Source organism: Talpa europaea (assembly GCF_964194135.1).
Source record: "Talpa europaea genome assembly, chromosome: 6".
Lineage (NCBI taxonomy): Eukaryota > Metazoa > Chordata > Mammalia > Eulipotyphla > Talpidae > Talpa > Talpa europaea.
The window spans coordinates 77,207,127-77,222,310 of record NC_140072.1 but is presented as its reverse complement, the minus strand read 5'-3'; the positions used below and the strand labels follow the sequence as shown (position 1 = coordinate 77,222,310).

Here is a 15,184-nt window from a genome sequence, read left to right as displayed (position 1 = left end):
AGCCCAGTATGCGAACTATGGAGAATGTACATTCTTTTCAGGTACACACATAATATTTACAAGTTAACTATGTGTAGGCTATAAAACAAATCTCAGCCAATCTAAAGAATCAGTATCAAACAGAAAATATTCTCTAATCACAATTTAATACAGTTAAAAATCAATTTTAAAAGCCATTTTAATATGGAATCTATAGAAAATTCATGGGTCAAAGAAGAAACATTGAAAACTATAAAATACTTAGGAATAACTTTTTAAAAATACCACATATCAAAACTTTTAGGATCAACAAAAGCAATATATACAGGAAAACCAATGGCCTTAAATGTTCCCATTAATTAACAGAAATTAATGAGCTAGATATTCCAAACTCCAGAAATCAGAAAAAAAAAAAACCTATAGGAAAATAGGAAGAAGGGAACATGATAAAGTCAGAAATTAATAAAACAGAAAACAATTAATAGTTGGTCATTAAAATTAAAAGCTGGTAGCGTAATACCACCATTCCTCCCCCTTAGAAGTAGATTTTGGAGAGTTTTCACTATTCGGAGTTTTTTGTGTCTCCAAACTCATTTCAAGAATATTTGTTCCATTTCTCAAACTCATGTATTTGCAGCAACATGGATGGAGCTGGAAGGGATTATGCTAAGCAAAGTAAGTCAGAGGGAAAAGGATAAATATCGGGTGGTCTTCTCACTTCTATGTGGAATAGAGAAACCAAACAAAAATTCAAGAGAAAGACAAAACCAGCAAGCTAACCACAGGTCTGAGGCATACACCAAGAAAGGGGGAGGGAGAGAGTCAAAACAGGGGAGGGCAGTACACAAGGGAATGTGGTGATGGTTCAAGGGTGATGTAGTGGCAGGAGATCGATGGGGACTACAATGATGTAAGCAAAAAGTTGTAGAAAAATAAATGTGATCTGCAATTTGTCCATTTTTTGGCTTGCAGAAATGAAACAAACCTTTTGTATAACACTTTGACAATTACTATAAACAAAAAACGAATTAGTAGGAATTTGTCCCATTCTCAGATAGCAAACCTGTAGCATAGAATTCTTAAAAGCTCTGTTAAGATCAGAAGCAGAACTAAAAACAAAACAACACATTCTGACAGTGCTTGAGCTATCAGTCACAATGTCCCTTTTGTGTCTTCGTATTTTTTTTTTCAATATAAACACTGACTGAAACAACATCTGTGAGCAGGTGACATTTATAATGGAAAAATTCTCTTTGGAAGTCTTGCCAAGTATGTGTTATACTAAAAGAAGTGGAATCTGATAAGAAATATCCTGCTATTAACTCATTCACACTTAATAAATCCCATTAGTTTCATTAAGCTACCAGTATCAGTGGACATAATGTTATAGGCAATTTATAAATACATTAAAAACTTGAGGAAGTACTGACCAGAAGTCCCACCTTGAAAACAAATACTCAATGAGCACAATAGAAAAGGCCAGGTTTAAACCACACCCTGCTGCTTGTACAATAGATGACTCTAAGGGCTTCTCACAATCCTAACATTCTATGAAAAATATTTTCAAATTTTATGATGATACTTTCAAATTCCAACATGGTTCACATTGTTTTGTTGTTTTCTTGCTAATTTCAGAAAACAAGCTATTGTTATAGGACAGGGAGAGGGGCAGCCCAAACCCCGCAAACCTGCCTATTCTAAATGGGTTCTGCCATCCGCCGCATCAACACAAAACACATGGGACTTTAATGGGAAGGAACTTTAATAAAACTAGGAAACAATACAGGTAAGGCAAAGAGTCTAGTTTCTAAATGAAGCACCCAAAGTTACCCGTCCCCTCGTGGGTAAAAGTCCATCCAAATGGGATTGGCCCAGAGCAAGGCCCCAAGGCCTGCCACAAGTCTAAAGCATCTTCCAGTGGGGACCCACAGAAAAGGGTCACAAACAACTGGACAAGCCCGGAAGGAAAAGAGCAAAATCAACATCAAGATAAAAGCTGCCATTGTCACCTCCCCACGGGTCTCACCCACATCTGTGTCACCCAGTCCACGACCAAAAGACAAGCGTAGTTTCTTCACGTGTCTCTAGGCTCCATGCGCCTCCTCCAGGTCTCCTGGCTCCATCCTGCATCCTTCCTCAGTCTCTTCTTCAGCTTCTCCTCTTCCTGCTCAGCTCCACCCTCCCTTGGGTGGGGCAGGGAACCTCCCCCTTTCCTGGGGACCACCCTGTTACACTATGACCTAGCAGGTCTGAAATATGTATACTAAAGTAATCTCATTTTCCCTCTGAATGAGATAAAATCTTCATAAAAAGATGGGGATAAAATTGATATTGAATTGAACAAAATCCCTCCCCTTTTCCAGTTTAATAAGACACCATAAGCATCCTAAGTTTCTAGGAAAAAAAATTGCTATTTTACAACTCAGATATTCAGAAATGTCAGTGCATGGACACGGTGCATTTCCTGTGGACAAAATTCAAATTCTTAGGAAAGATGAAAATTAAATTTTTGTTCACAACCTGTGCTTTCTAAGGCAGTCCTAACATTCAGGATGCTTCTCCCAAACCTTCACATAGAGAGCTATATTCTTGAAGAATAAAGATTATTTATCAGAATGACCCCCCCAAAGGAATGTGGGCATACGGGTTATACAGCCATCAGGAAGCTGGCTCTCTCTACAATTGTTTAGCAGCCAAAAAGGATGCCAGACTTCAGAAAATGCATCCAAAAGTTTCCTTTTATGGTGTGATAGCATTCTGCTCAAGAGGCAGCCTTCTTCTCTACAGTAATGTCTCAGAATACATTCCTGCCAGAGAGAGGAGCTCCTGGTGACCGGCCACCCCTGTGTGTTTCACACTCAGAAAGGAATAGCTTCACCTGAATTCGGGAAGCAATTTTACCACATGCTGTAAAGAACTTTAATTTTCTGGCAACTTTTTTCCCTAAACCTCTCTGAGATGAAGCTTTTGAACTATGACCCTTATTCTTAAATTCACAAGGCCCTTCCTTCTGTTGTCAAGAGTTTTGAAACTCTGGGCTATTCCATTTTCCTGAGGTACGTTTTATTCGTGAGTCTCATCAACAACCTCTCCAACAACTTAAAATAGATTTTAGACTTTGTGAAACTTTCCTGTGTAATTCAGATTCAAAGTGCCTGCTCCTATATAGGAACACATCTTGTTTAATCATTTTTATTATTCTTGGCCACCTTTCCTGGACTAAGATACTTTATAACAGGAAGAGACACTGGGGCACATATACTGAACTAACATAACCTTTTGTTGTGAACATCAAGAAAGAAAGATTAAAAGCTCAGATCCTTCAAACACAGGCTACATAAACAGCAATAAATTATTGTTTTCCACGAATATGCCATTTCTATCATGTGTGAAAATGTAGAACTCATGGAAGGATTTTTAACTGCATCTCACAGTGAAGACTTTTTTCAAGTGCTAATGAAACCCATCTCTTGTCTAAGGAACTGGGTTGCTGCATCAAACAGCCATTTGACATTAAAGATAATATCTCCTAGAGATGCAGTCAGTCAAGAAGCTGGGGAGGCAGTGACATATCACAGTCACCACCAGCATTTTCATTGTCATTGTTATCACCATTAGCATCCAATATTTATAGCTGTTTATTCTTGTAATAAGCAGTAAATCTCAGAAGGTGTAATCCATTTTAAATGTTTCCTATAAATTCAGGGGTGCATCATATGGCATCTATCCTACTTTGGAACATAAAAAATGAGTAATTTCTACTTGTGACTTATTTGAAAAGAAAAAAATGAAGAAACAGTGAGACCATGTTTAATTTTAAGCACAGAAACTTGAAATCTGTGAAAAATTCAAAAGCAGCTTCTCTACACTCTTTTCTCTAAATCTTTTCTTCCTAGTTAGTAGAAATCAGAGGAAAAATCCTAAATGTTATGGGAAAAAACGCAGATGGGTGCTTATTCATAGACCTGATAAACTTCTTATTTGTATAAAGATGTTTCAGAATGTGATATATTTAATACAGTCTACCTTAAGTGTGTGCTTGACAGAAATCTGCAGTTTCTTTAGTTTTCTGAAATGTATACAGACTATTCCAATACATTTAAATTAGTGATCACATCACTCTTTGGTTATATACCTCTGTCTAGAATGTTTCTTTTCATGGCATAATTAACACAGGAAAATACAACTCAATTGAGGAAACTTCTTTGTTCTTCTACAAAGCAGTGTGTCTGTAGCATCCTGAGTCCTGTTCCATTCTCAAGTAAAGGGATTGGTAGTCTCTTTTCCAAACAACAAACATCAACATAAGCCTAAATGGTCCTTCCCAACACCCGAGAAGAGACAGACTTTATTTCATTGATGTAATTTTCATGAGGGGTAGGAAAGATCTAAATAGGCTACAGTGCCCAGCCTTGGGTGTCCTAGAAGGTGTTCATGACCACCCACTAACTGGATGCTCTAAATCCCTCCTGGTCACAGCTTGGGGAGGTCCAGTGGGGAGGCTGTTTGAGAACAGGAAGAACTCACACAGATACCATCATCCTGGCAATGATATTACTCAATTCACAGAAGACTCAGATGTCCCTGGTAATTTCTACATATTACTACATATTTGTAAACAAATATATATGATCAGTCACCTACAATTTTACATCCTACAAATAAATCTTTTAAGCAAATATAACTACCTCAAATCACTCCCAAACTGAAAAGACTCTCAGTTTCGGGTGCAATTCCTAGAAGATATGTTTCAACAACTAAACCTAATAATCAAACAGGAGTTAAAAATCTTATAACTAGGGCCTCCCTGGTGGCACAAGGGGTTAAGACGCAACCTTATGAAGCAATCCGCAGCCACTGCAGCACAAGTTCTATCCCCGGGTGGCCAGGGAACAACCCACATGGTGCAGCAGATCTCTTCTGACTCGCCCGCTGTTCCCCCTCAACAGTATATTTCAGTCAGTCTGCCTGTTCTGTTCCCCACTCTGTCTCTGGTGAATCCTCTCACCCCCTGCACCTCTGGTCTGTACCCCAGCTCTTGTACACATAAATAAATCTTAAAAAAATCTTATAACTAAATAAATAAGATGACCATCTCCCTGGCTGTTAAAGTTTGCCCTGTGTTATTATTCTATGTTAAACATTTATAATCACGAACTAAATTAGATGGAAGTTATCATAAACAATTACGTGTGTATACACGGTACCAAGAGTTTAGAAGATATGCATCCATATTTCAATGATATATCACTGAAAATTAGAAGACATACTTTTTTTATTTTTGTCAGCTTAGTTACCAATTCCTTTAAAGAAACATGGTTCAAAACTAGACCATATGTCTTAAAACAAGGTAATATTAAAGCAAATGTGAGCAAAGTAAAACAAAACTAAATTAAAAAAATACATGTATATATATGAAAAAAATAGAGGCAAACAAGAAATTAAACAATGGTGGGTGTGATGTGCTGAGACACATCTGAGGAGGTGTGACCCTGTACCTCTGAGTCACATACAGTGTTACAAAGCAATGTCATCTCAATAAATTTTTTTAAAAATTACAGATAAAGGGGCCTCCCTGGTGGCGCAGGGGTTAAAGTCTCAGCTCTATCAAGCTATCACCAGCCACTGCAACACAAGTTCACTTCTGGCCAGGGAGCTACCCACATGGCGCAGCAAACTTCTCCTGTCTCACCACTGCTCCCCTCAGCAGTGTATTTCAGTAGATCTACCTATTCTGCTCCCCACTCTGTCTCTGGTGAATCCTCTCACCCCATGCACCTCTGGTCTATACTCTAGCTCCTCTATGAATAAATAAATAAAAATATATCTTTAAAAATTACAAATACAAAATAAAGTTTAAGAGTTGAGTGTTCAATGGTCCTCTATTTCTTTCTCCCTTTGATTATGTAGGAATTCATCTCAAAACTGCTTAAAAGAAACCACACTGTTTCTCTTCAGCCATCATTGTTCTCAATGTTTCTCCCTATTCTTGCCTTAAAGAACTGTGAGATCCACACTCTAATATATTCCCTCTACCATCTGAATATAGCAAAAGTATTCTAGTCTCAACTAGGTGCCACATAAAATCATCGCAAAACAATTTTATTAATGCTTTTTATATATGATATAAAATTTAACATTAGCATTTATGGAATTTTATAGTGTGTTTTCCCACTAGACCTATGTTACCTCTACCCCAAATTTCTCAGTGCATTGGGCTTAATATAACAATGTATAATTGAATCTATTTACTTGTTGCATGCAAATTGCTGGAGGTAAAAATGTCACTGCAGGACAATGTTAAATTGACCAACAGAGCATGTAATTATCTTGGGTATTTCCCCTGTGTAGAAAGGGGTGAAAGATACATGCATTGTGGAGATACTAAACTGAAATCAATGGACACCACTATGGTGGCTATATCAGACTATTACAAAGCAATATAGATTTTGCTGTAGCAAAAATAGCCTATACTATTCTTATGCAAGAAATCTCAAAACGGTCAGATGGACTAGAAACTTGGAGAAGTGAAAGGCAGATATATGAGTCTCTAGATTATCCTAATAGTAACCTACCTTTTATTTACCAAAAAATAGTTAAGGGCCCTTAAAATCATGTCTGGAATTTGTTTTTCACTCCCAAGGAGGAAATCCACTCTTAAGGAAATACAGTAGGAAACTATTACTGCAAAGAAAACAGCAGAAGACCCCTAATTCTCAGTGGCCTAATTAAAAAAACCTGTATTTTTTATTACCTACCACAAATTTATGCTATACCTGATTATATGGGAATTTTGCATTTAGAAGTTTGTGTATTTGTCACTCACACAAGTGATCAGGTAATACCCTTTGCACAACAAAGTCATGCAAATCAGCGAAGTTTCTGCTCAGGCTTGTACTAGGGAACCTTGTTTTTATAAGTGGAGACAGATTTCATAAAATCTCCCCTGGTATCCCTAATGTGAGTCAAGAATTTAGGAAATAAGGAGTCAAAATACAGCCAATCTAGTTGAGAGTCAGTGAAGTCTAGCAGTGAAGTCTAACACTGAGGCCTTAAAATAGCTGATTTTATAAATTTCGGAGCTGCTCAAGTGTATTAACATGTCAGAATGGGTTGTACCTAATCAGAGAGTCAGTATAGACCTCCGAGCAGCCTGAGGCAGACACCACTCCGCCTGGGCTATGAGGACAGTGACTTCCTCTCCAGTGCAGTTGTTCCTGCCCCTCCTAGACCTTCTCAGGTGGCCTGAAGTGAACAGGTTCAGTCAGGAATTTCAATGGCGCCAGTAACACCCAAAGACCAACAGCTCCACAATTGTCCCCAAAGTTCTTGTTCATTTCCTTTAGCCTATCTCCACCAAAATCTACATCATTACCTGAAGACAGGGCTTCCCTGGCGGCTCAAGGGGTTAAGCACAGCACCGTGAAGCTACCCACAGCTTCTGAAGCAAGAGTTCGATCTCCAGGCAGCCAGGGAGCTACCCACATGGCACAGCAGACCACTCCTGACTCTCCCACTGCTCCCCTCAGCAGTGTATTTCAGTCAGTCTGACTGTTCTGTTCCCCACTCTGTCTCTGGTGAATCCTCTCACCCCCTGCACCTGTATCCAGTTCTTGTATGCATAAATAAATAAATCTTTAAAAAATACCTGAAGACCACATACCAACAATCTTCTAAGCACCAAATAGACCAAAACTGTAAGTGCTGTTATATAAATTATTAAAAAAGAATAGCACAAAAATAATATTTGCTATTATTATAAATGTATCATAAAAAATACTTCCTAAATGATCTTTGATTCATTTCAGAAAATAATCAGGAATTGCAGAGAGGAAAAAAAATGGATAGACATAAAGGCATAATTTTTTTCATTGAATTTGACTACAATCTTTATAGTTAACCTACCTCAAATTTAAGTAAGTCAGCATCTGCAGATTAATGATGGCCTCAGGGATGACTCTGATACAGTTATGATACAGATTAAGAATTTCCAGTGATACAAAATGGCATAATTCCATTGGAACTTCAACCAGTCTGTTTTTAGATAAATCTGTGAGAAAAGAAAAGAATATTTTGTTAATATTTAAATCTGTAACATAATTCAATACAATCTTATTTAAGCTCACACTACTTTTGCATCAACATGTTCTAAAATAAATGTTATAATCTAAATTTAAATCGATATTATCTTTTTAATTTGGTGAAACAATTTTTTAATTTGATTAAACAATTTTTAATGTTTATTGAGGTAAGGCCATATATGTTCACACTTTTACAAATGTGTTATCACACCACATCTACCACCAAAGACCCATAATTAACCCTCCACCACATCCATTGTGCTCCTGAGTGCTTTCCTCCACTCCCCACCCTCCCCTTCTGGTAGTTTTTTGTACCACTGTTAGTAAGGATGTTGTGATTTCAATTTTCTATTTAAACAATAAAGTAAACTATTGACACCACTGTCCAACAAAGAAAGTACACAAAAGGGAATCAACATATGAATCTCTCTTTTAGAAACTGATGTAAATTCTGATTTGCATAAAAATATTAACATACTATGAATATGCAGAGTTTATTTTAGGAATATAAGGATTCTGTATTATTTAACATACAGAATAAAAGTGAAATAGCATATGAGCATCTTGTAGATACTTAAAAGGTACAATACTATATTCAATCCTCTTTAAAACAACTTTATTAAAATGCATCTGATTGCCCTATTTCAAATACACAATGCAGGTGGCACCTGTATAATCATAAATCCTCTCTGAAGAGAGATCAGCCCTGGTTGTGTGTCTATTACCCTAATTTTTAATTGTAGTCTCTCTCATTTTTAGTCCTTTTTGTGAATGATTTGTTTGTTCATTTATTTCTTTGTTTTTTTAATTATTCAAACTGCAGTAATTTTTTTCAAGTTCTCTGAGATTTTTTAACACAATGTACAAACTGTGAGCTGCCCAAGGTCTGGCAGACAGAACCATCCAAACCTTCTTTATAATAGTGCTGTTTTGTATGTCTATTCTGAGGACTCCTGTTTCTGAAAGGAGTCAGGCTAAACATTATAAATAATTAAGTCACAAGGTGTTAACAGTGGGCATCTGCCATTGCCAGCCGAACACTAGCCAGATGAACAAACCTCTGTGACCACAGTTAGCAGGCATATCACCATGTAACATGCCCCCTTTCATCTGGGTTTGTATTCCAGTTTCCACATTAAAATGGAAGAAACTGTATTACAAACCCTACACATAGCTTTGACTCTTGCATGCCTATAAAAACAATAGCCTAGATAGATATTGTTAAAATTAAAAGAAAGCTGAAAAATAAAAACAGCCCATACGTTGGATTATTTATGTATTCATCAACATTTACAAATAAGAACATGGTTCCTGCAGCTTACCAAGGAGCTTATCATTTGTAATGTAAGATGAGACAAACCGAGAATGAACCATAAGGTAGTATGTTTACATTGTGATTAAAAGAAAAAAAAAAAAGGTACAAATAAGGAGCTAAAAATCCAGTTTGGTAAATGACATTACCACCCGTTGTGCATTTCCATCATGCCTGACATTGAAACTGGAGCTTTTCAGTACTTTATTTAAACCACTGAATAGGAGAGTGTTAGCACCAATGTAAAGAAGAGGAAACTAGAGTTCAGAAAGTTCCAAAGCCATGGAGATGAATAATTACATTTCCACCTAGGCACATCTAACTCTAAGGCTTGAGTGAGTTCCCACACAAGATCATTTTTTCTCCACGGAATAATGGCCAGCCAGCCCACCATGTGTCCTGCAGCTTAATTATTAGGAAGATATAATAATTAAAACTTCACTGCATTCTTATTTGTCTGAAACACAAATAAAGTTAACATGTTTTGTGCATAGAACCAAAGGATAAGAACACATTGTGTTTTAAAAAGAAAATACTGAAAACACAGCTGATGGGCTAAATTCTAGAAGTGGCCAGAAAATGTGGTAAGTAGAAACCCTGACTTAGCTTTCAAGTTATGCCGTACTTTTGTAAGTAGTCTGTTTCATTAACGAGCTTAGAATGAATTTTCAAATACCTGACTTACTTTTCTTACTTGTATCTGAGTATCATTTAATTCTCAATTAATTTTATCATTGGTAGAGAGAAATTGCATGTTTGTTTTCCTGTGCAGAAATCACCTTGTGTCTTTGGGCATTTGAAATTTAAAGTGTAACCTGCTATGGGAAAGATGCCCAGAAGGGCTGGGGAAGTGTCTGGATTAAGATGTTTTGACTTTGAGTGGATAATCCAATTACAAATTGTGGAGAAATGCTATACAAGCTTGTTCAAAATGTTCCTGTTAGATGAAAGCAAAGAAATAAAATGAGTCTGGTCTCTCTTTAAAAGAAGAGAAAGAGAGGGAGAAGGAAGAGGCAGGAAGAGGAGGGAGGCGGAGGGGGAGTTACATGTGGACCGGAAGGCCCAGAGAGGTTAGTTAACTAGCCTGAAGACACAGAGCTAGTAAGTGGCTGGAAATAAACTCTGATCCATTGCTCACTGGGCCTCAGAGGACTGCAATATAGGAAAGGTCCATTGTTCATGTAGGAATCTCTTGAAAAAAAAATTAATGAACACATTCATTTTGGGTGCCTAGTAAGAGGCATTAAATGATCCCATAGTTCTGTATTAAAAATAATGACCAGGTTCCTAATATTGTCTCCAGAAAGAATAGCACACGTCATTCACTGGTACCTTGTTTCCCAGTCCAAGCTGGACACTGTTCTTGCTCTCTAGAATCCCACCCTGGGGTGCAGCTCTGCGTTGGGGAGTGGGGACACACTACAGCTCTTGGCAGAAACACATCAGGCAGCAAGCCAGAACCCCAGAGCCACTCCTTCCCGCCACTGCTACTTAACTGACATGTTCACTTGAAAGCTGCGCAGTCAGAAATAAAACAATATGTTTTGCCACGGCCAAAACAAGCTTTGCAAATCCCTAAAATAAAGTAGTCAGATGAATAAAAATAAGCAGGGGTGGGCAGAAAAACAGTCAATGGAATCTGGTGTACAGTCAGCATCATTGGAGGCTCACTGTTGTTTTTGTATAAAGGAAAGTGGGGCTCAGGAGGAACTGGATGGGGCCAGCTCTCCAGCAACAACATCCTGAGTGATCAGCCACAGGCAGCGTGAAGCAGAAGTGGTGACAGGCCGATATGGCTGCAAACCTCATCTGCAACATCTTGCTTTATGATCAGAAAATACATCTAATCTTGGAAGTTGACATCATGTCCACTGCAGAAAGCTCAAATGACATTTTTAAGCTGAATGTTATCACAGAAGTTTAATTTTAGAATATTTACATTAATGATGATGTCTCAATAACTGGGAGACCGACCAAGGACCGCATGGGACTGTGTTTCCCTGACAGCGCCCTCCTGGGACCAGGCCTCAAGTAGAGGGATGGGCTGGCATCACCTGCCCTCTCTGAACAGTCCGCCTCCCTTTCCTCTAGAAGAATCTCAGTTCTATCCTACACCAGGGACTGTCCCACCATGTGGACCACCCCTCACTTCAACCCCTCCCTCAGCTCTAACACCCTTTCCAGCCCAGTGAATCACAGGCAGGGGGTGGGGGTGCAACTGCACATTTGGAAATGCCCCAGAGGAAGGAAGCACTGCTCCAGTCAATGAAGCAGAGCCTACAGGCTGACTCATCCTTGATGGAGATAAAACTACCTCATGCTTCCAAGGTTAAAAGAGCAGAAATAACAAGCAGATTCATAAAGTTTTGAGTCAGTCAGCATTTCCAGATGTATCTTTAAAAGATCAAGAAAAAAAATCAACCTCAAGTAGCAGTGATTTGTCAAACAATATGAACCCTAAATAGTTTGCCTTGATCTTAAAATGTCAACATCTCCAATGTGACCTTCTAACCCTCTTCTTTGTTTTGTTTCTTTTTCTTAGCACTTAGATGAACTTCTAACCAGCATACAATTTATTCATATATTTTGGTTGTTAATTTTCTCTCCCCCTACTAGAGTGTAAATTCAATAATAGTTGGAGTCTTTATATTATTCACTGGTATACAGCAAGAGCATAATAAACAGTCGGCGAATGAACTGGATGAGTGCAATTAGGAAACAGGTTCTCAGGTCAGACAGTCTAAGTTCACATCCTGGTTCTGCCACTCAGCTGTGTGTACTTAGTAATGGTTATTTAATTTCTCTATGTCTCAGTTTCTTCACCTATAACATGAGGATGATAATAGTACTGGCACCACTGAATTCATGGAGGAATTAAATGAGATGATATGTGTGACGTCCTTAAAGCAGCACCTGACAGAGAGTGAAACATTCCGGTAGTCTCTAACTATGTGAACCAGGTTCCAGGAGAAAGCAAGAGATGTGCTGGAAAGGAGCTTAAATATAACCAACAGGTACATGAAACACAATACACAAATACCTCATGATAACAAATCTTACATGATCAGAAAAAAAATTCCATGTAATGAGTGAAAAAGTTATGATTGGTGTGAAGTTTCCCCTTTCAGTGCTGAAAGAGGATATAAGAAATAAAAATTAGTTTAGATAAATACCAAAAAGCACATAATAGCAGATCAGATCCTGGCATTGTGGTTTTATTAGAAGGTAATGCCTATTAAGCCCATGAGTACCAAGGAGGAAAGTACACATAGGGAGACTTTCAATGCACAAATGCATTACTGAAATGTTGGTAGAAAAATGTGTTTCTACACTGTATTTCTCTTATCTAAAGTACTGCCAAAAAAATAGGAAATGGTATTATTCAACACCAGCATAAATATGAAGGAAAAAACTTGCTGTCTCAAATTATAATCATTTTACTTACAGAAACTCTTAACTAACTAGCTCACTCAAACACAACTCTAACAAATGCTCCTGCTAACTATTTCACACCCAACAGCATTTTAGAAATAAACAAATAAGGAAAAGAAAGGGAAATGAGAGAAAGCGCATTTCTGACAAAAATAGTAACAAACAGTGAAATACACAATTATTTTTAAGTTTAAGTATTTTATTATTTTTTTTAATCCAAAACGGCAGGTTTATTGTAAAAGGGAGAGAATAAAGGACACTTGCATAGACACAGGCGGGCAGGAAGAGCTGACCCCGGAAGGGACAGATTTGCTGAGAGAGAGGCCTGCATGGTCACAGGTGGGCAGCCTCAGGTGGAGGGCTGCCTCTGTTGAGGGAGGTCAGTGAAGTGACCCCACATGGAACAGGTCATGACCTTCCATGCTGTTCCACAGCAGGAAGGCTGCTGCCCTGCAGAGGGAGAGAGTTGGCAGTGAGGAGCACCCATTATGCACGCCACTGTTCCTGCTCTGCGAATGGAACAGGCTGGTGAAAAGAAGCACCAGCATAGTCACAGGTGGGCAGAAGGGCTGCTGCCTTAAGTATATTTTATTATTTTTTTTAATAGAGGCATGTTTTATTTATTTGTTTGTTTGTTTGTTTTGTTTATACATACACTGGGTACAGTCAGAAGCGCGGTAGGGTCAGAGAATTCACCAGAGCCAGAGCGGGGAGCAGAGCAGGCAGAAGGACCGAAATACACTGCTGAGGGGAGCAGCGGGCGGCAGGAGAGGTCTGCGCGCCATGTGAGACCCTCCTCGCCTTGTGGGACCCTCCTCCGGTGGCCGGGGAGCAGCCGGGGATCAAACCGGCGCCTCATAGGCCGCGGGGCAGCTTCGCAACCCAGCGCTCAACCACTGCGCCACCGGGGAGGCCCTTAAGTATATTTTAAGTGAAACATTTTAAATGCAATGTAGGGCCTAACTAAACATTATAGCACAATATAGTTGTAGCACAAAAAATACTGTAAATGCTGAACAATCTAGCAATGTAATGTCAGGGCCCAACTCAACATTATAGCACAATATCGTTGTAGCACAAAAAAAATACTGTCAATGCTGAACAATCTAGCAATTGTTAACATATTTAATGATAAAATTGTATTTTAAATGTTCTGTTCAAGAAAGCAGGAAAGCATGTGACTAATGTTTTCTTGGAGAGAATTTTGGCTCTGTGACATAATAAAAGCAGCCCATCAAGAGTAATAATTTTTAAAAATCACACATCAAAGGGAAAATACTGTTGTTGCTATTTTATACACATGAATGCTTTCAGGAACACTATTTACAATAGCCAACGGTGGAGACAACCCAAATCTCCACTAGTGCATGAATGGAAAAGCAAAATGTAAACTATCCTGACACCCACTACCACATGGAAGAACCTTGAGGGCATACTGCAAAAAGAAATGTCAGACACAGAAAGCAAATACTGTATTACTCCACTTCTGTGATGTTTCTGGAGTAGTCAAATTCATAGAGACAGATGACAGAATGATGGTTGGGGTGGGGACAGCATGGGGAGTTACTGTTTAGTTGGCACAGTTTCAGTTTTGCAAGATGACCAGAGTTCTGTGGGCAGGAGCTGGGGTAACCACCCAATGTGAATGTGCTTTGCTGACTCTGAAGTACACACTTAAAGATGGCTATGAAGGCAAATTTTATGTTATGTGCTATTTTATCACAATTGGAAAAAATATGAATGTTTTTTAAAATAGTCATAAAATAAAACATTATTCTGGAATTTAAAATTTCCCAGAATAACAGAGGGAATTCCACGGGGCTGGAAACCTGAGGGAAGGAAACAGTTTTGGGGAGTCACACAGAGACGGAAACCATATCTACACCATGAACATTATTATTGGCTATGACTAAGCAACACTAAATCAGCTCTTATAATAGTTTTCTCCAGCTCCATCCATTGATCAGTATATACCCTCACTCATCACGTTGTTCACCACATGTGCTTGATACATTTGCACCTCATAAATGTTGGGAAGAAAAACTGAGATGGTGAGTACAAAGCAGTGAGCAGTGCTCAGAACTCAACAAATGACGGTGAGGAAAGAAATATAATTAGGAGAAGGCTGCTGTTCTCACAAGCTCACTGGAAGATGAACTGGATGAGTACAGGCTGTCAGAGAGACACATTACTCAACAGTCAAATTCTAGAGAGAGATGTGAGAATAGGCACAGAGATGATAACCACAGGATCGGGGTCCCTACAGGTGCACAGGAGCTTTAGTGATTAGCAGGCAGGTACTCTGCAGAATGGGGGATCTGCTGAGACAGGACTCCTAAGATCCTGAGCAGGGAACAGAAAGTGTGTGGGGCCAGCCCCC

At 38.7% G+C, this 15,184-nt stretch overlaps 1 protein-coding gene across 4 annotated transcripts in view; it reads right to left on the bottom strand.

Moving 5' to 3' along the window:
- Positions 1 to 15,184, bottom strand: part of LRCH1 (leucine rich repeats and calponin homology domain containing 1) — a gene marked incomplete at both ends in the record, with an annotated part of 189,815 nt that overhangs the window by 90,282 nt on the left and 84,349 nt on the right. For all 4 annotated transcript variants that reach the window (XM_084235577.1, XM_084235579.1, XM_084235576.1 and 1 more), the window contains one exon: positions 7,885 to 8,029. In XM_084235577.1, the coding sequence (XP_084091703.1) occupies positions 7,885 to 8,029 (145 nt within the window). The remainder of the gene's footprint in view (positions 1 to 7,884; positions 8,030 to 15,184) is intronic.